The sequence below is a fragment of the Panthera onca genome, chromosome X (genome assembly GCF_046562875.1).
Source record: "Panthera onca isolate mPanOnc1 chromosome X, mPanOnc1 haplotype 2, whole genome shotgun sequence".
Classification (NCBI taxonomy): Eukaryota; Metazoa; Chordata; class Mammalia; order Carnivora; family Felidae; genus Panthera; species Panthera onca.
In genome coordinates, this window is record NC_138357.1 from 58,474,526 (window position 1) to 58,494,492 (window position 19,967).

A 19,967-nucleotide genomic window follows, 5' to 3' on the forward strand; every position below is an offset into this window, starting at 1 on the left:
CAGGAAAAAGTCTGGAAAACCTCCAAAAGCATGGAGGTTAAAGAACACCCTACTAAAGAAGGAATAGGACAACCAAGCAATTAGAGAAGAAATTAAGAAATATATGGAAACAAATGAAAATGAAAATACAACAATCTAAACACTTTGGGATGCAGCAAAGACAGTCCTGAGAGGAAAATAATTGTGATGCAGGCCTAGCTCAAGAAACAAGAAAAATCCCAAATACAAAATCTAACAGCACACCTAAAGGAACTAGAAGCAGAACAGCAAAGACACCCCAAACCCAGCAGAAAAAGAGAAATAATAAAGATCAGAGCAGAAATAAACAATATAGAATCTAAAAAACTGTAGAGCATATCAATGAAACCAAGAGTTGGATTTTGAAAAAATAAACAAAATTGATAAATCGTTAGCCAGGCTTCTCAAAAAGAAAAGAGAGATGACCCAAATAGATAAAATCATGAAAGAAAATGGAATTATTACAACCAATCCCTCAGAGATACAAGCAATTATCAGGGAATACTATGAAAAATTATATGCCAACAAACTGGACAATCTGGAAGAAATGGACAAATTCCTAAACACCCACACTCTTCCCAAACTCAAACAGGAAGAAATAGAAAGCTTGAACAGACCCATAATCAGCTAAGAAATTGAATCGGTTATCAAAAATCTCCCAAGAAATAAGTGTCCAGGACACTTCCCAGGGGAATTCTACCAGACATTCAAAGCAGAAATAATACCTATCCTTCTCAAGCTATTACAAAAAATAGAAAAGAAAGCAAAACTTCCAGACTCATTCTATGAATCCAGCATTACTTTGATTCCTAAACCAGACAGAGACCCAGTAAAAAAAGAGAACTACAGGCCAATATCCCTGATGAATATCGATGCAAAAATTCTCAATAAGATACTAGCAAATCGAATTCAACAGCCTATAAAAAGAATTATTCACCATGATCAAGTGGGATTCATTCCTGGGATGCAGGGCTGGTTAAACATTTGGAAATCAATCAATGTGATACATCACATTAATCAAAGAAAAGATAAGAACCATATGATCCTGTCAATCGATGCAGAAAAAGCATTTGGCAAAATTCAGCATCCTTTAATAAAAAGCCTCGAGAAAGTCATGATAGAAGGAATATACTTAAACATCATCAAAGCCATTTATGAAAAGCCCACAGCCAATATCATCCTCAATGGGGAAAAACTGACAGCTTTCCCCCTGAGATCAGGAACACGACAGGGATGTCCACTCTCATCGCTGTTGTTTCACATAGTGTTGGAAGTGCTAGCATCAGCAATCAGACAACAAAAGGAAATCAAAGGCATCAAAATTGGCAAAGATGAAGTCAAGCTTTCACTTTTTGCAGATGACATGATATTATACATGGAAAACCCAATAGACTCCACCAAAAGTCTGCTAGAACTGATACATGAATTCAGCAAAGTCGCAGGATACAAAATCAATGTACAGAAATCAGTTGCATTCTTATACACTAATAATAAAGCAACAGAAAGACAAATAAAGAAACAGATCCCATTCACAATTGCACCAAGAAGCATAAAATACCTAGAAATAAACCTAACCAAAGATGTGAAAGATCTGTATGCTGAAAAGTATAGAAAGCTTATGAAGGAAATTGAAGAAGATATGAAGAAATGGAAAAATATTCCGTGCTCATGGATTGCAAGAATTAATATTGTTAAAATGTCAATACCACCTAAAGCAATCTACACATTCAATGCAATCCCAATCAAAATCGCACCAGCATTCTTCTTGAATCTAGAACAAGCAATCCTAACATTTGTATGGAACCACAAAAGACCCTGAATGGCCAAAGTAATATTCGAGAAGAAGAACAAAGCGTGAGGCATCACAATCCCAGACTTTAGCCTCTACTACAAAGCTGTAATCATCAAGACAGCATGGCATTGGCACAAAAACAGACACATAGACCAATGGAATAGAATAGATACTCCAGAATTGGACCCAGAAAAGTTTGGCCAACTGATCTTTGACAAAGCAGGAAAGAATATCCAATGGGAAAAAGACAGTCTCTTTAACAAATGGTACTGGGAGAACTGGACAGCAACATGCAGAAGGATGAAACTAGAACACTTTCTTACACCATTCACAAAAACAAACTCAAATTGGATAAAGACCTGAATGTGAGACAGGAAACCATCAAAACCCTAGAGGAGAAAGCAGGAATAACCTCTCTGACCTCAGCCACAGCAATTTCTTTCTTTACACATCTCCAAAGGCAAGGGAATTAAAGGCAAAAATGAACTATTGGGACTTCATGAAGATAAAAGGCTTCTGCACAGGAAAGGAAACAATCAGCAAAACTGAAAGGAAACCAAGGGAATATGAAAAGATATTTGCAAATGACATATCAGACAAAGGGCTAGTATCCAAAATCTATAAAGAGTTCACCAAACTCCACACCCGAAAAACAAATAATCCAGTAAAGAAATGGGCAGAAAACATTAACAGACACGTCTCTAAAGAAGACATCCAGATGGCCAACAGGCACATGAAAAGGTGCTCAACGTTGTTCCTCATTAGGGAAATGCAAATCAAAACCACACTGAGATACCACCTCAAGGCAGTCAGAGTGGCTAAAATGAACACATCAGGAAACTATAGATGCTGGCGAAGAGGTGGAGAAACAGGAACCCTCTTGCACTGTTGATGGGAATTCAGACTGGTGCAGCCACTCTGGAAAACAGTGTGGATGTTCCTCAAACAATTAAAAATAGACCTACCCTATGATCCAACAATAGCACTGCTAGGAGTTTACCCAAGGGATACAGGAGTGCTGATGCATAGGGCACTTGTACCCCAATGTTTATAGCAGCACTCTCAACAATAGCCAAATTACGGAAAGAGCCTAAATGTCCATCAACTGACGAATGGATAAAGAAATTGTGGTTTATATACGTAATGGAATTCTACGTGGCAATGAGAAAGAATGAAATGGGCCTTTTGTAGCAACATGGATGGAACTGGAGAGTGTTATGCTAAGTGCAATAAGTCATACAGCAAAAGATACCATATGTTTTCACTCTTATGTGGATCATGAGAAAGTTAACAGAAGTCCAGGGGGGAGGGGAAGGAAATAAAAAAGATAAAGGTTAGAGAGGGAGAGAGCCAAAGCATAAGAGACTCTTAAAACCTGAGAACAAACTGAGGGTTGATGGGGGGTGGGAGGGAGGGGAGGGTGGGTGATGAGTATTGAGGAGGGCACCTTTTGGGATGAGTACTGTGTGTTGTATGGAAACCAATTTGACAATAAATTTGATAATAAATAATAAAAACAAAACAAAACAAAAAAAGAAAATCCTATTTAGATATATTCCCCATTTTATTTATCTAAGTATATGCTTTTTTGCTTGCTCTTTTAAATTCCCCCAGGAGAAGATTCTGGCTTAATTACAATATTTATAATAAGCTGAGCCTCCTCAAATGGCAATTTTATCCTCTTTCACCTCCCAGCTTCTCTAATCTTCACTTCTCCCTATAATTAAACTGATGTCACTCTACTTCTCTCATTATGATTTTCTTCTACCTCTGTTCAGCCTTTTTATTTTTGGTCGTTCCTTATCTTCTTGATTTTCCATTTATTTTCATTTTAGTCAAAAGATTTATTCATTCTGGTATATAAGTTGATCTAGAAATGAAGAATATATGTTTTTTCCATCAGTAGATAGAATCCAATTGATATTAATCAGTTTTATTAATGTTCTCATTGTGGGGAAGGCACTGTATAGCCTTTAAATTGGGGGAAAAAAGGAAACAAGACATGGTTCCCATACCAAAAGAGCTTACAGTTCCTCTCAGCAAGGGAAATAATATATGTCCACAAATAGCTATATAAAATACATGGTAGAGTGTATGAGAGATAACATGAGAGAATTACAGATGAAGTCTTATTGAAATTCCAGGAGTTGGAGACAACACATTGGTTTGGGGAAATCAGAGAAGGATTTATTGTGTTATTTAAGGTATTTTGACAGTTAACATGGTTACTGCTATCATTGTACTAATGAGGAAATTAAAGCTTAAATAAGTGTGACTTGCTCAGGTCTTCTCACACCAAATACATCACTGTCTTTTCTGGCACTTATTATGAGGGTAGTTTTGATAAGATTTGACAACTAATATTGAATATGTGGTTTAAAAAAGAAGAAAAGTCAAATATGACCCTAAGCTTTTCAGTTTGAGATACTGGGAATATGACAGCCTAATTAAGAAGTGAGGGGGAGCAGAAGCTTGTTTGGAAACGACGTCAGATCCTGAGATGTGTTTGAATCAGTAGTGTTTGAGGTGCATGGAATAGAAAATGACCACACAGGTAGTTAAAAATGATCTGAAGAAAGGTCACATTTGAGATAGAGACATGGGAATTATTCGTCTGTAAATTGTCTTTGTAGCTGTGAGAATGAGTGAGAAAACTAAGCGATAATGGAGAGGGTTGAGGTATAGCACCTTGAGAAATGTCTACTTTAACAGAAATAGAAAGGAGCCACTTTCATGGGCAGAGGAGTTGTCGGAGAGAAATGTCAACACAGAGAAACTGAAACAAATAGGGAAAGGATGTGGTCAACTGTCTCAAATGACCAAATGGCCATAGAGAGTTTGAACGTTAAGAAACTAATGGTGATATTTGAGAGAGCAGGTTCCTTATACTTGGGGAGGCAAAATCCAGATGGAAAAAGTAGATGGGTGAATGGATCAAGAAGTGGAGGAAATAAGTGAGGATTACTCTTCTAAGAAAGATATTGACCAAAATAAAGAAAGATGGGATGGTAGCTAAAGAAGAAAAGAGAAACTTGGAGATCTGAGAGATTTACAGACAGAGGGAAAGAACCAGTAATAAGATTAAATATGCCACAGAGAAAGGGTACAAATGGAACACAATTCTGGAAGAGAAAAGAGAGGATAAGATTCCAGGTATAGATAGAAAAGTGACTTCAGGAAAAAAGGAAGAGTATGTCTTTCTTGGTAATGAAATGGAAGAGCAGAAATTGAAGAGAGATTTGAAGTAGGGAGGAAAATGGAGGAATCTCACTGAATAGATCTTGGTTTTCTCAATTTACTTATTGAGGAGAATGAGGGAACATGAGCATAGGGAATTAAGGAAAATGAAAAAAAATTGTAACTACAGTTATAGAAAATTTAATAAATAGAAGTATGACCATGAAGGTTGGAGGGGCTCTTAAAGTTAGATAACTTGAATTTGCACTGAGCCAAATCAGCAAATATTTTAAAGTTTTCTCCAGCAAGGTTTCATGGCCTGGGAACAGCAAAGTAGATGCTGGGGATTATGCACTTTGTTAGATGTGAGAACTACTATCAGAGGTTCTAAAAGTATCAATTAAAATGATAATATCAGCTAGATTTGAAGACACCTATTAATTTTTAGGGTGGATCTACCACCAATTCAAATGTACAGATAAAAAAAAATAAGCTGCCCAAATAGTAAAACTGTCTAACAGCTCATTTGTGAAAAATCTAGGACTTCTAATTAAATTTATTGTTCTGATTTGTTTGACTCAGAATGATTTATTCAAATATAGTAAAATTTGGCTGTACTCTTTTACACATTTTTGGAAAATAATAGTCCCCTTAATTTGGAAGTTTTTTTTTTCAGTAAGTCATATAAAATAATAAGTCCAAACACACATTTTGGAGAGAATCAACACTGTTAGCACCTAAACCATTTTTCTTCTTAAAAATATTAATGGTTCGGCATTTATAGTGAACAAGAGAAATTTTCATGCTTTTGCTAAATTTGTTTTCTCCTCTTAGAAGGTGCTTATATCCTTAAGATAAATGTTCATATCATCTCTTCTCATCCAGTCATCTGTTCATTCACTATGGGGTATTCAAGATGGATACAGCCCTTGCCCTCAATAAGCCTACTTTTGTATATACTTTGATTTTTTTAACGTTTTTATTTATTTTGAGAGAGAGAGAGAGAGAGAGAGAGAGAGACAGCATGAGCAGGGGAGAGGCATAGAGAGAGGGAGTCACAGAATGAGAAGCAGGCTCCAGGCTCTGAGCTGTCAGCATGAGCCTGATGTGTGGCTCAAACCCATGAGCCATGAGATAATGACCTGAGCCGAAGTCAGCCGCTTAACCAACTGAACCATCCAGGTGCCCCATACTTTTGTATATACTTTAGGTTGATATCTTAGAAAAGTTCTAACAAGGTGATTACAAAAATTTTTTAAAGCAGTATGGACTTAAAAATATATTACTGGGGCGCCTGGGTGGCTCAGTTGGTTAAGCGGCGGACTTGGGCTCAGGTCATGATCTTGCTGTCTGTGAGTCTGAGCCCTCCTCTGGGCTCTGTGCTGACAACTTGGAGCCTGGAGCCTACTTCAGATTCTGTGTCTCCCTTTCTCTAGGCCCTTCCTCTGCTTGTACTCTCTCTCACTCTCAAATTATTATATTACTATATTATTGCAAACCAATGTCTTTTGTACATTAAAATCACAGATTAAAGGTACTTTAAAATACATTCTTTTGCTTGATATAATGTATTCTGCATTACTATTTCTATTATAAAGAAACTGAGCCTCAAAGAAGGTAAATGACTTGCTTACATTTCCATGGCAAGTAGGTGATAGAGGCAGAAATGAATATAGGTTTTATGACTCCAGAATTTTTTTTCCATGATACCTTCTTCCACTAATTTTAGTGGTCAGATCCAGTGGAACTATAGTAGTCCAAATCCAATCTGCTTTGGAATTCTCACCTGTTGACCTCTCTGAAGCATTTATACCTTCACTCACCTTTCTACTGTTTTTTGAAAATTTTTCTTCTCTTAATTTTATTTCAATTTTGTCTTCTGATCCTCATATCTCTTAAGGCTTATGTAGTTATGTCTTTGATCTTCACTTGCCTTTTCAGAAGTTGCATGATTTTAACAAGAACTTCTAAGCATATACTTCTGAAGTCTAGAACTAGAACTATAGCCACGAAATCTCCACTCACCTGTGTTCTGGAGATCAATATAACCCGAATGCTTACCTACACATTTAGGTAAAAGTCTATTTGCTAATTCGTTGCAATAATTTAACACATGTTTAAAGGATTACTATGCACTGTATATGTACTAAGTGTTATGAGGAATAAAAACATGAATCAGACATAGATTCTTACCAGGAGCACATGAAATTCAATATATCTCAACTTTTCCTGTTTTTGACACCATGGGTTATATAGTAGATTTCTCAAGTTTAAGATCTTAGAGTCATCTTTGGAAAGTACTGTCCTTGAAGATTTAGTATAATCTCTTAACTAGTCTCCTCACCTGTACTCTTTCCTTTCTTCAACTAATCTTCCTGAAGTAGATTTACATTCACCTCACATCCCTGTTTAAAAGCATTTAAAGATTTCTCACTGCTTTCAGAACCAAGTTCCATCTGCCAATTGTGTCCCCTACATATAATTTATAGTTTTACAGCCTTGGTGTCATGACTTATTCTGTTGACTTCAATTGGAATACCATTCTTTTCCATCTCCTTATATGCAAAGCCCACCTTAACCTTCTTTCAAATGCCACCTGATCCAAGTAGCCTGAGTACTGCCAGATGGAATTCAATATTTCCTCTTCTGAATTCCATCTCATAAGTTCTTTCTCTATACTTCTTATAGGCACTTGTTTCTTTCTACCTTGTATTATAGATGTTTATGCTCATATATCATCCAGACCAAACATCAGCAATATTTTCCTATAAAGAGCAAAATAGTAAATATTTTAGAATTTGCTGTCCCCATAGGGTTTTGGTCTTCCTTCTTTGCACTTACAGTCCTTAAAAAATATAAATACCATTCATGGGGCTCCTGGATGGCTCAGTCGGCCGAGCGTCCGACTTCAGCTCAGGTCATGATCTCGCTGTCTGTGAGTTCAAGCCCCGTGTTGGGCTCTGTGCTGATAGCTCAGAGCCTGGAGCCTGTTTCAGATTCTATGTCTCCCTCTCCCTCTGCCCCTGCCCCACTCATGCTCTGTCTCTCTCTGTGTGTGTCAAAAATAAAAACAAACATTAAAAAAATCTACCTGTCATTCTTATTGAAGATATTATAAAAATAGGCTGCTGGCTATAGTTTAATGAATACTGATCAATATTCAGTGCTTGTGGTAATAATCTAAGTTTGATTCATGCTTTGTAACACTTAACAAAGTATATTGTGCATAGTAAACTCATAAACGTGTGTTACATGCTTGCAAATAGGCTTTTTTTTTTTTTGTTTTTACAAAAACAAACACAAAAGAGCTTCTAGGGGAATCTTTTTAAATATATCCATCTTTAGATTTAACAATTCATCAGCTAACTAAATTTAATCACTTGTATATTTGTTTCACTTAAGTATTCCAGGAACATTTAGTTAAAGTATATTTTATTCAAACTTGAATACAAGAAGTATATAACTTTGGATTCAAGGGTGTCTTACATTCTCAACAACCAGTGTTTTTATCCAATTGTGTTTAAGAGTTTTTATGTTAGCAGATAACAAAAATGCTACCATATTTTGTTGATTTTGAAATGGTCTTTTTTTTTTTACTTTTTTAAGTTTATTTATTTATTTATTTTGAGACAGAGAGAGAGAGAACATGGGTGGGGGTGGGGCAGAGAGAGAGAGTGAGAGAGAGAGAGAATCCCAAGCAAGCTCCTCAATGTCAGCACAGATCCCAGAACAGGACTTGAACTCACAAACTGTGAGACCATGGCCTGAGTGGAAACCAAGAGTTGGATGCTTAACCGACTGAACCACCCAGGAGCCCCAATTCTGAAATGGTTTTAAACACATTAACTGGTAGCAGACTTAGTCAATCTCCTTCCACACTGTTCCCCTGTATTACAAAAATAAATGAATGCAATTATGCTTTGTAACAAAACATCCTCAACTCCCCCCATAAAAGTAGACTCATATGAAAACTGAAAGAAGGGAAATAAATATAGTAATATTGCATTTATTTTAAACTTTTGGCTATTCCAAGAAATAGAAGGGGAAGGAAAACTTCCAGACTCATTCTATGAAGCCAGTATTACTTTGATTCCTAAACCAGACAAAGACCCAGTAAAAAAAGAGAACTACAGGCCAATATCCCTGATGAATATCGATGCAAAAATTCTCAATATGATACTAGCAAATCGAATTCAACAGCCTATAAAAAGAATTATTCACCATGATCAAGTGGGATTCATTCCTGGGATGCAGGGCTGGTTCAAAATTCGCAAAACAATCAATGTGATACATCACATTAATAAAAGAAAAGATAAAAACCATATGATCCTGTCAATCGATACAGAAAAGGCCTTTGACAAAATTCAGCACCCTTTCTTAATAAAAACCCTTGAGAAAGTCGGGATAGAAGGAACATACCTAAACATCATAAAAGCCATTTATGAAAAGCCCACAGCTAACATCATCCTCAATGGGGAAAAACTGAGAGCTTTTTCCCTGAGATCAGGAACACGACAGGGATGCCCACTCTCACCGCTGGTGTTTAACATAGTGTTGGAAGTTCTAGCATCAGCAATCAGACAACAAAGGGAAATCAAAGGCATCAAAATTGGCAAAGATGAAGTCAAGCTTTCACTTTTTGCAGATGACATGATATTATACATGGAAAATCCTATAGACTCCACCAAAAGTCTGCTAGAACTGATACATGAATTCAGCAAAGTTGCAGGATACAAAATCAATGTACAGAAATCAGTTGCATTCTTATACACTAACAATGAAGCAACAGAAAGACAAATAAAGAAACTGATCCCATTCACAATTGCACCAAGAAGCATAAAATACCTAGGAATAAATCTAACCAAAGATGTAAAAGATCTGTATGGTAAAAACTATAGAAAGCTTATGAAAGAAACTGAAGAACATATAAAGAAATGGAAAACCATTCCCTGCTCATGGATCGGAAGAATAAATATTGTCAAAATGTCAATACTACCCAAAGCTATCTACACATTCAATGCAATCCCAATCAAAATTGCACCAGCATTCTTCTAGAAGTTAGAACAAGCAATCCTAAAATTCATATGGAACCACAAAAGGCCCCGAATAGCCAAAGTAATTTTGAAGAAGACCAAAGCAGGAGGCATCAAAATCCCAGACTTTAGCCTCTACTACAAAGCTGTAATCGTCAAGACAGCATGGTATTGGCACAAAAACAGACACATAGACCAATGGAATAGAAGAGAAATCCCAGAACTGGACCCACAAACGTATGGCCAACTCATCTTTGACAAAGCAGGAAAGAACATCCAATGGAAAAAAGACAGTCTCTTTAACAAATGGTGCTGGGAGAACTGGACAGCAACATGCAGAAGGTTGAAAGTAGACCACTTTCTGACACCATTCACAAAAATAAACTCAAAATGGATAAAGGACCTGAATGTGAGACAGGAATCCATCAAAACCCTAGAGGAGAAAGCAGGAAAAGACCTGTCTGACCTCAGCCGTAGCAATCTCTTACTCGACACATCCCCAAAGGCAAGGGAATTAAAAGCAAAAATCAATTACTGGGACCTTGTGAAGATAAAAAGCTTCTGCACAGCAAAGGAAACAACCAACAAAACTAAAAGGCAACCAACGGAATGGGAAAAGATATTTGCAAATGACATATTGGACAAAGGGCTAGTATCCAAAATCTATAAAGAGCTCACCAAACTCCACACCAGAAAAACAAATAACCCAGTGAAGAAATGGGCAGAAAACATGAATAGACACTTCTCTAAAGAAGACATCCGGATGGCCAACAGGCACATGAAAAGGTGTTCAACATCGCTCCTTATCAGGGAAATACAAATCAAAACCACACTCAGATATCACCTCACTCCAGTCAGAGTGGCCAAAATGAGCAAATCAGGAGACTATAGACTGGAGAGGAGGTGGAGAAATGGGAACCCTCTTGCACTGTTGGTGGGAATGCAAATTGGTGCAGCCACTCTGGAGAACAGTGTGGAGGTTCCTCAAAAAATTAAAAATAGACCTACCCTATGACCCAGCAATACCACTGCTAGGAATTTACCCAAGGGATACAGGAGTACTGATGCATAGGGGCACTTGTACCCAAATGTTTATAGCAGCACTCTCAACAATAGCCAAATTATGGAATGAGCCTAAATGTCCATCAAGTGATGAATGGATAAAGAAATTGTGGTTTATATACACAATGGAGTACTATAGGGCAATGAGAAAGAACGAAATATGGCCCTTTGTAGCAACGTGGATGGAACTGGAGAGTGTGATGCTAAGTGAAATAAGCCATACAGAGAAAGACAGATACCATATGGTTTCACTCTTATGTGGATCCTGAGAAACTTAACAGAAACCCATGGGGGAGGGGAAGAAAAAAAAAAAAAAGAGGTTAGAGTGGGAGAGAGCCAAAGCATAAGAGACTCTTAAAAACAGAACAAACTGAGGGTTGATGAGGGGTGGGAGGGAGGGCAGGGTGGGTGATGGGTATTGAGGAGGGCACCTTTTGGGATGAGCACTGGGTGTTGTATGGAAACCAATTTGACAATAAATTTCATATATTGAGAAAAAAAAAAAAACTCTTGGTCTTATTCTTACTACTCCTTCCTTGGTTTCTTTCAGATTTTGGACCTGTCATCAGCCTTTATTTCATTGGCTGACAACTTTTAAATGCTTGGATAATCCTGCATTAACTTAGTTGATTATATGGGGATACAGTGCTCTTAAAGCCTCTACTCTGTTCTTGGTATTCAAAACATATGTTATACAGAGAGATTTAGCTTTGATTATAATCACAAGTAAGAATTGTACACTTCAAAATCACTGAAGCTAAATTCTGGGAAAAAAACCTTTAATATAGGTCTACCTACTTTGCAGCTCAGTAGTGAATTGTTTGTTTTGCATTTCTCCAATAATACTTTTGCATAGAAAGAAACTTGGCAGTGAACTCAACTTAAATGAAGTTGACCTCAGGCCTGTCTACTTCAGAGGAAACTCATTATATCTTGTCTCAGAAACAGAAAAAAAATATTTTTCTCACCTCCTTTCAATTTCTCTTAAAACACTGTTAAGCCTAAAATGTAGTAAGAGAATCCAGAGAGCTCTATTTGAGAAAATAGACTATCTTTATGGTTTTTCCTTCCATCTCTCAAAACTTTATTGGGATGTCATTCCACTCTCCTAAAGTCTGCTACTAAGTCAGATTTTATTAGATACTAGATATTTGCTTAAGGTTTCTCTGAAAAGGTACCTTTCAAAACAAAACACAGTCATTACTGTCTTTATAGGAACCACTTTCTCCATTCCTAAAAGGAGGCCATTTATTCCCAGGAAACAATGTTATTTATGAAAAAACAATAAGAAAAGTAAAGAAGCTAAATATGGATCAGGTATGTAAAATCTGTTTTAAAGCTTATTAACTGTATACTTTTGAATCATGAGTATTTTAATAGAGTTAAAATGACAATTGTCAAGTGCTAAGCAAGACCACTATGAGTCATAATACCTTATTATGTCTACAGCCCTTCAGATCATCCTTAACACTTTCATATTCATTTTCTCATGTGAAGTATTATTGTCCCTATTTTACTGAAAGGGAAACTCAGGTAAAAATATATCAAGCCACATAGAAAATTAGTGGTAGAATCTGAATTTAATACAGATACCCCAATCCTTTGTATGTTTCTTTCAAACTGCTCTCACAAAAATTATAATTTAAAACATTATAACTTTGTCTTAATTCATTTAATACAAAGTGAATTTTCAATGAACAAATGAAAAATATGTATGAGCAGATATGTAAAATACTATAAAAGTCTAGAAAACTAAAGTTCAAGTCACATTTTAAAATTTTAATTAAATTTGGCTGAGAGACCAAGTATATAACATTTAAAACTAGCAGGGCAATGGTAGTTTCATGACATATAGAGCTACCAGTCCTTCAAGCAGAGCTGTTACTGTAACCAGCAGAGGTTTCACATTGATCTTCTCAGTGGATACAAAGCATGTCCAGCCCAGACAAAGCCTGGGACTTGTTTATTGGACATGCTTGAACTAGAACAGTGTATCAATTTCTTAGGGCTGCTGTAACAAAGTACCACAGTCTGATGGCTTAAAACAACAAAAATTCATTGTCTCATAGTTCTGGGACCAGAAGTATAAAATCATGGTTTTGGCAAGGCCATGGTCCCTCTGTAGCCTTTAGGTAAGGAGCTCTTCTATGCCTATCTCCTAGATTCTTGTGACTTTAGGCATTCCTTGGTTTGTAGATGCACAACTTTAATCTTCCATCTTCACATGGCATCCTCCCTGTATGTTGTCATATCATCTTCTGTCTGTGCATGTCTGTCTTTGTGTACAGATTGTCCCTTTTTATGATGATACCAGTCATATTTGATTAGGAGCCATGCAAATGACTTTGTGTTAACTTCTTAATTCTATAAAGGTCTTATTTCATTAAAAAAATCTGTTTCTAAACAAAGTCACTTTCTGAGGTATAAGGGTTAAGACTTTAACATATGCTTTTTGTGGGAGCAGCACAATTTAACCTACAACAGGCAGTGAAATAATATCAAATAAATTTTTATCACAAAATCATTTTTCTCATATACAAATTAAACATTAAAGTATACTAAATTCTTTTTAATTCTCTTGGCATGAGAACACATCTTCTTTTTATAAGTATTTATGGGCACTTGTTACCAGATTCATAGGAATTAATACATTTTTACGTATTTGATGCTCATTAAAAATAAAATAGTGTAAACTGTCAGAATCATAAACATCCAAACCTTTAAGACTTTGGTCTGCTTGGAAAATTGGATTTATTAGAGGGTATGGTATAGTATGTATTGAACGCCTATCTTTCAGAAGAACAGCAGAATATTTCTGGATATTATGATACCAAATAGAAAAATTTCATCAAATGTGTCAGCTCTTCAAGGGTCACTTTCCTCAAGCTATAAATTTATAACATCTCTCCTTTGTCCAACTGGACTGACAAAACAATAAGTTTGACACATTTTACATAATAAGAAATGTTTGAGATGCATCATCTCAGGTTCCTTCTAATTTCTTGTCTCAAAAAGGATAAAGATTTTCTAAGTCTTGGTTCTTAGAGGAAAAGATTGAATATCCTGTACATTATTATTGCTATAAATCTGGAACAATTAAAGAACTCCTTTGAAAGAACACTACTATTACTTATTATCAATTTGAATATTAACTTTTTTATGCCCATTTTTTTAGTAATGACTTAAATGACTTGGGAGTTTTGGAACTGCCATGGCAGACTTCCCAAGGTAAAAGGAACCATACATATGGAACAAACTACAACTTTTTGACCTAGTTGAGTTTCCTCAGTGATAGAGATGCTGGATAGAGATGTAAGACAAGCTGGATAAAGCCAGAGTTTGGATGAAATGGTTTAATATTACATGAGACTAGTTCAAATAGCACTAGTTCTTAAGAGATGAGACCTGACCAGAAAAGAGATCTTTGTCATGGAAGGGTGGTAAATTGGTACCAGTTACAAGATAATTATCCAGTTCATATGAATTGTACTCTGTGTATTTTTTCCTCTATCAAAGATGACAAAACATGATAAATCAGAAATGTTTGAGATTTTGTACATTAAAAATTCACCTTGTGGTACACTTCAAAAGTATGAGTAATGTATGAATATCTTGTTTTAGAACAATAACATTAGTAGTCAGGTATGAGAATTGAAAACTGAAAGTCGTCTAAGACTTCAATGATACTAATGAGTGGTTCAGAGGCCAGACAGGCTCAGGGAAACCACAAGACAACCCAGATGGAGGGACTGTCAGCATTCTATTCAAGAGTCAACTGATATATTAAGAAAGGAAGATGATTGAAAAATGAGTTTTGCTTTGTTTATTGTTCTGTATTGATGTGTCCTTCAAAGTGTTTCCTAACTTGCTTTTTAAGGAACACATTAATTTTGTTTTCAGGATGAATTCTATTTCAGTAGTGTATAAGTTTCCCACTGGGTGAAGTTTTTCTCAGACTGTCACAGTGACTTTATTCTAATACAATGTATGAAGATATTTTATAACATAAAAGAATAGATAATACATTCACCCATACAATTTGTACAGAAATGGCTGATAGTACATAGCCTGACTTCTAAACTGTAGAGATCTTAGTGCTAGCATATTTATAAAGTGAGTTGCGCTTGAAAAGATCCTAGAGAAAATGATTCTATGAAATGATTCTGTGACCTTTATTACCAACGACTACGAAAGTAATTTCTATTTGTAAAATATGTTTCTCTATGTATTTTTCTTTCTTTAAAAATAATTTTTGTACACATAAAAAAGATAATTTGTATACATGTTAAAATTTTCAAAAATAAAAAGTATAAAAAGGTACAAAAACAGTGTAAAAAGAGAATAAAAAATGTACACAGTGAAAAAAAAAAGCCTCTCTATCCTAACCCCCTTGTCTCTCAGTTCCTCTTGCCAGGGGCAGTCACCCTTAAAAGAGTTTGCTCTATGCACTTAAAAGCAGTCATGTATATTTGTAAATATACACATATGTTTATTTTAAAATGTTATACAAAAGGTAGCAAAGTATATTGATTCTTGTGCATCTTGCTTTTTTAATTTAATATAATTTGAAAATTGTTCCACATAAAAAACATAAAATTTGAAGTGGTTTACTATATTAATGCAGGTCAGCTTTCCACTGTCAAAAGGAAATAGAGCATTGAATTTATACTTTCAAAGTAAATGCATGTGCATTAATGTAGCATTATGATTCAAAATAGAGTTTTTCTTTGAAAACTGGTTTTCAGATGACTGTTATTAAAGTAGAATAATAACAAAATAATATAGGAAATGCAAGTATGCTTAAAATCCACAAAACTGAAACAACCAGATATCCTTTCTTACTCTGGGCTCTATACTTTCTCAGAAAAAAAAAAAAAAAAAAACAACAACAACAAAAAAACACAAGCAGATAGCAAAGATATAGTTTAAAAACAACTCTAGACTATTTTGAGGACAGTAAAAATTCAACCTTATATTTTGAAAGAACTCTGAACTAGAAATCATGAGTTCTAATCCCAATTTTTCCATGAATTAGTTGTGGCATTACAAGTAAATCATCTTACTTCTCTGGACCTCAGTGATTTTTTTCTACCTGAAAAATTTGTGGGGTGGATGATGATTAAGTTGAAGATGACAATGATAAAGAAATAATATAATAATAATAATAATAATAATAAATATTTATTATCCACCTACATTGTACTAGGCACTTTATAAACATCAGTTCATTTACTCCTCATAGCAGTCCAATGAGACACATATTATCTCAACACTTGCAAATGAGGAAATTGAGGCTCATAAAGATTGCATACACAGTTTCCCAAGATCACAGAGTAAGTGGTAGAATCAGAGTTAGAATACCTGTTTTCCGGATCTGGAGCTTCAGTCACTGTTTTCCAAGCTTTTTTCTTAATTCATGCTTGATTTTCATAAGCATAAGAATTTTGCCTGCCCCTCTGTGATTCTAATATGCTTCCTGAAATTGAAAATCACTACATTATATTATTTTCTAATTTTATTTACATCTAAATCTTCAGTATGATCATATTATTATGAAATTAGATCCTGAAATGCCTGGTGAATTATCAAAGAATAGTTAATATTAATATTCATTATAGTTTTAGTGTTAAGTATAGCTGGAATATTAATTTAATCAGAACATGCAATTCCCTGGCCAATTTAAGTAAGTATTTGGATGGTCACTGCCACCTGATCAAACAAAATAGAATTCAATACATTTTCTCCCAATTAAATAATTTTAAAAAACAATATATCACATATTAAAACTATATATCCTAGGACTTGAATTATCTTGTGAAAGAACACATTAAATTTTAAAAAAAGGATTCAGTGGGTTTTCTTGATTAGTAATTTTTATTCTCAGTTGCTATTTTGGCATGTATATGTTTTTTTAGGAGTGCTATCCACAGGTTCAATGCCATCATCACATTGTCCAACAGCCCCAGATCATCCACTCTCCACAGTGCCAACAATCCCATTCTAGCCAACAAATCCAAATCATCACGGGAACTGATTCAATTTCTACAAACACTGGAAATGAGTTGTACCATGGTGGATTAAGCCATATACGTGACCAGGTAAGATCAACTGATTTGCTTATAAAACTGAAATAACTCTCTTAAACCCTTCTCACACCACTTTATAGCCACTCACATTGAATTTTCATCAAAATATTGGGGTATTTGTGTTTTGTTTATGGCATATTTAAAACAAAATTTTCTATTTCCTCTCAGAAGACAAAATAATTCAGGTCTATTAATGCATGAAATCTATGAAGGAAGTTATAAACTGAAAAATGAATACCTGATTTCTAGCTGATCCTCAGTTCTAAAATTGGTTCTACAGTTGTGCAATATTAAATATTTTCATGAGGTATAGTATTTAAATGAGTAATGAATTGGAAATAATTTTATCTACTTTGGTCATATTGGAAAAAATAACCATAAAAATTCAAAATTCATATTTTTCCAAACTAAAAAAAGCCCAAAAGTATCTTTTCTTTGAATATCATGTATGGAAATATTGTGGTCTAGGATTACTCTAAAATATGGTTCAGATGGTCTTGAACTTCTTACATTAAATGGATTAGCAATAATGATTAAAAACATTTTATTATGTGAAATCATTTGAAATTGTCATTTTTATAGGTCAATGTTGATCAAATAGAAACAATTTCATACAGTTCAATCTAATACTTTGCTTTGCTTTGGTTTCCTCAACATAGAGTAGAGATTTATTGATCACTTCTTTTTTTAAAATTTTTTTAATGTTTATTTATTTTTGATGGAGAGAGAGACAGAGTGTGAGTGGGGGAGGGGCAGAGAGAGGGAGACACAGAATCCAAAGCAGGCTCCAGGTTATGAACTGTCAGCACAGAGCCCCATGCAGGACTCGAACACACGAACTGCGAGATCATGACCTGAGCTGAAGTCGGTTGCTTAACTGACCGAGCCACCCATGCGCCCCTATTGATCCCTTCTTATAGGGTTATTGTAAAAATTTGTTTGTAAAAACAAATTATATTTTACATGTTAAGCACTTACCATAGTTGAGTGCTAATGGTAAGTACTTAACAAATAGTAATTATTGGTTTTTAGTAGTAATTATTATTCATAAACGTTAAATCTTCATGCCAAGTACTATGAGAAATACACAACTGGGTAAGACATTGTCACATTTCTTATAGGTGCTTACCGTCTAATAGGGGAAAGTGGCAAACACATAAAACATGATGCAAAGCAATGTGTTGTCTGTCATAAAAGAGGAACAGGCAATATGCTTTGGGAATAGAAGAGAAAAGAAATTAATTTCTGCTGGCAGATCAAGGAAAGCTTTATTGAGGAGATAGGAACTGATGTGGACTTTGAAAAGTGAGAATTTCAATATGTGGTATTGTGATGTGGCATGGAGATGACATCCTGAGAATAGGGAATTACATGAAAAAAAGTCATAGATTTGGGAAAGTACCTTGGGTTTCAGGAAATGTCAGTGATTCATTTTGTATTGAAAGGAAAACATGAAATGAGGAGTACTAGAGTATAGTGTTAAAATGGTACATTAAGGCCAGATCATGAGGTCCTTGGATGTTAAGTTTAAAAACTTGTACTTTATTTGGTAGGCAATGGAGAGTAAGTGAAGGGTATTAAGTAGGAAAATATTGATACATATGCCTTATGAGGTTAATTCTAGCAAATTTTATACAAGATAGATTGGCATATTGATTAATTTTCTTCTCACAATGATCAGTTGAGGAAGGTGTTATTGTTGCCCTTATTGCCCTTACTGTTACCCTTATTTGGTAAGGAAACTGAGGTTCAGAGAGGTTAAGTTACTTGCAAAGTTTTGCACAGCTAGTATGTGGTGGAGTCAGAATTCATACAGAGAAGAGAGTTCTTTATCAATAGTGGAAATGTGAATAGAGCACTGGATTAAGAGCCTGCCAGTAGAGAGGTATTGGTGACATAACAGAAAGTGGACTAGCTTCAGAGAAGGAAGACCTGGGTTCCAGCCCCAGGCTTTGTACTTTTCAAACTGTGTGTTTTTAATAAATACTAAATCTCTCAGAAACATCCTCATCCACAAAAGTTCAGGTAGTAATGTCGACCTCATAGGGTTGATGATATAAAGTCTAAATAAAAACATATGTTGAAAGTGCTTTATAAACTATAAAGTCTACAACATGAAAAATGCCAAGGAAAAAGATTTGCAGAGATTATTAGAAGCTATTTCAAGTGTAAAACTTAAACTATAATAATAACAGTAGGAATAAAGTGAGGGATAAGTATCAGAGATGGGGAAGAATACCACAGGATTAAAAATCTTGTCTAGTGTCAGTGGTGATACTATGATATCCTTTTACTAGCTTAGTACGACTAATAGTACATTTGACTAGACTAGATACTGTCTATTTAGAAAATGGGAAGGGTTAGATTGCTTATATATTAGTTTCTGTTTTATTATGTATACTTTGGTTTGAGATTCTGATGTAATTTTGTTAAAGACCGAAGGTTTTTTGTATAGATTAAATTTTTCTGACTTTTCAATATTTTTTGAGGAAAAAGTTGCAGTGCTGCTGAAAACAAGATAGTGCCCTGGGAAGCATAGAGCTAGTAATTTCACTTGTATGGATTTCATAGGATTGGATCCACCCCTGGTCAGAGTGAAGATGGGATAATCTGGTTGTACAGATCCCATAAACAAAGGAGAGAAGAAAATGAGTTCTCCCATCTAGGCTCCTTGATTTTTAAATGTCTCGTCCATATGTGTGGAAGAGTCTCTTTAATGAGTTATAAAGCAGATATAGGTTGGACTTTCTTAAAACTAAAGGTTGGCGCATTTTTAGTTTGTGTTTAGAATTAAATTGT

The 19,967-nt window shown here is 35.1% G+C and overlaps 1 protein-coding gene across 1 annotated transcript in view; it reads left to right on the top strand.

The window, feature by feature from the left end:
* The window catches only part of POF1B (POF1B actin binding protein), a 116,095-nt gene that overhangs the window by 26,032 nt on the left and 70,096 nt on the right, over positions 1-19,967 (top strand). The window contains exons 4-5 of the mRNA XM_081792409.1: positions 12,298-12,399; positions 16,998-17,180. Coding sequence (XP_081648535.1) covers positions 12,298-12,399; positions 16,998-17,180 — 285 coding nt within the window. The remainder of the gene's footprint in view (positions 1-12,297; positions 12,400-16,997; positions 17,181-19,967) is intronic.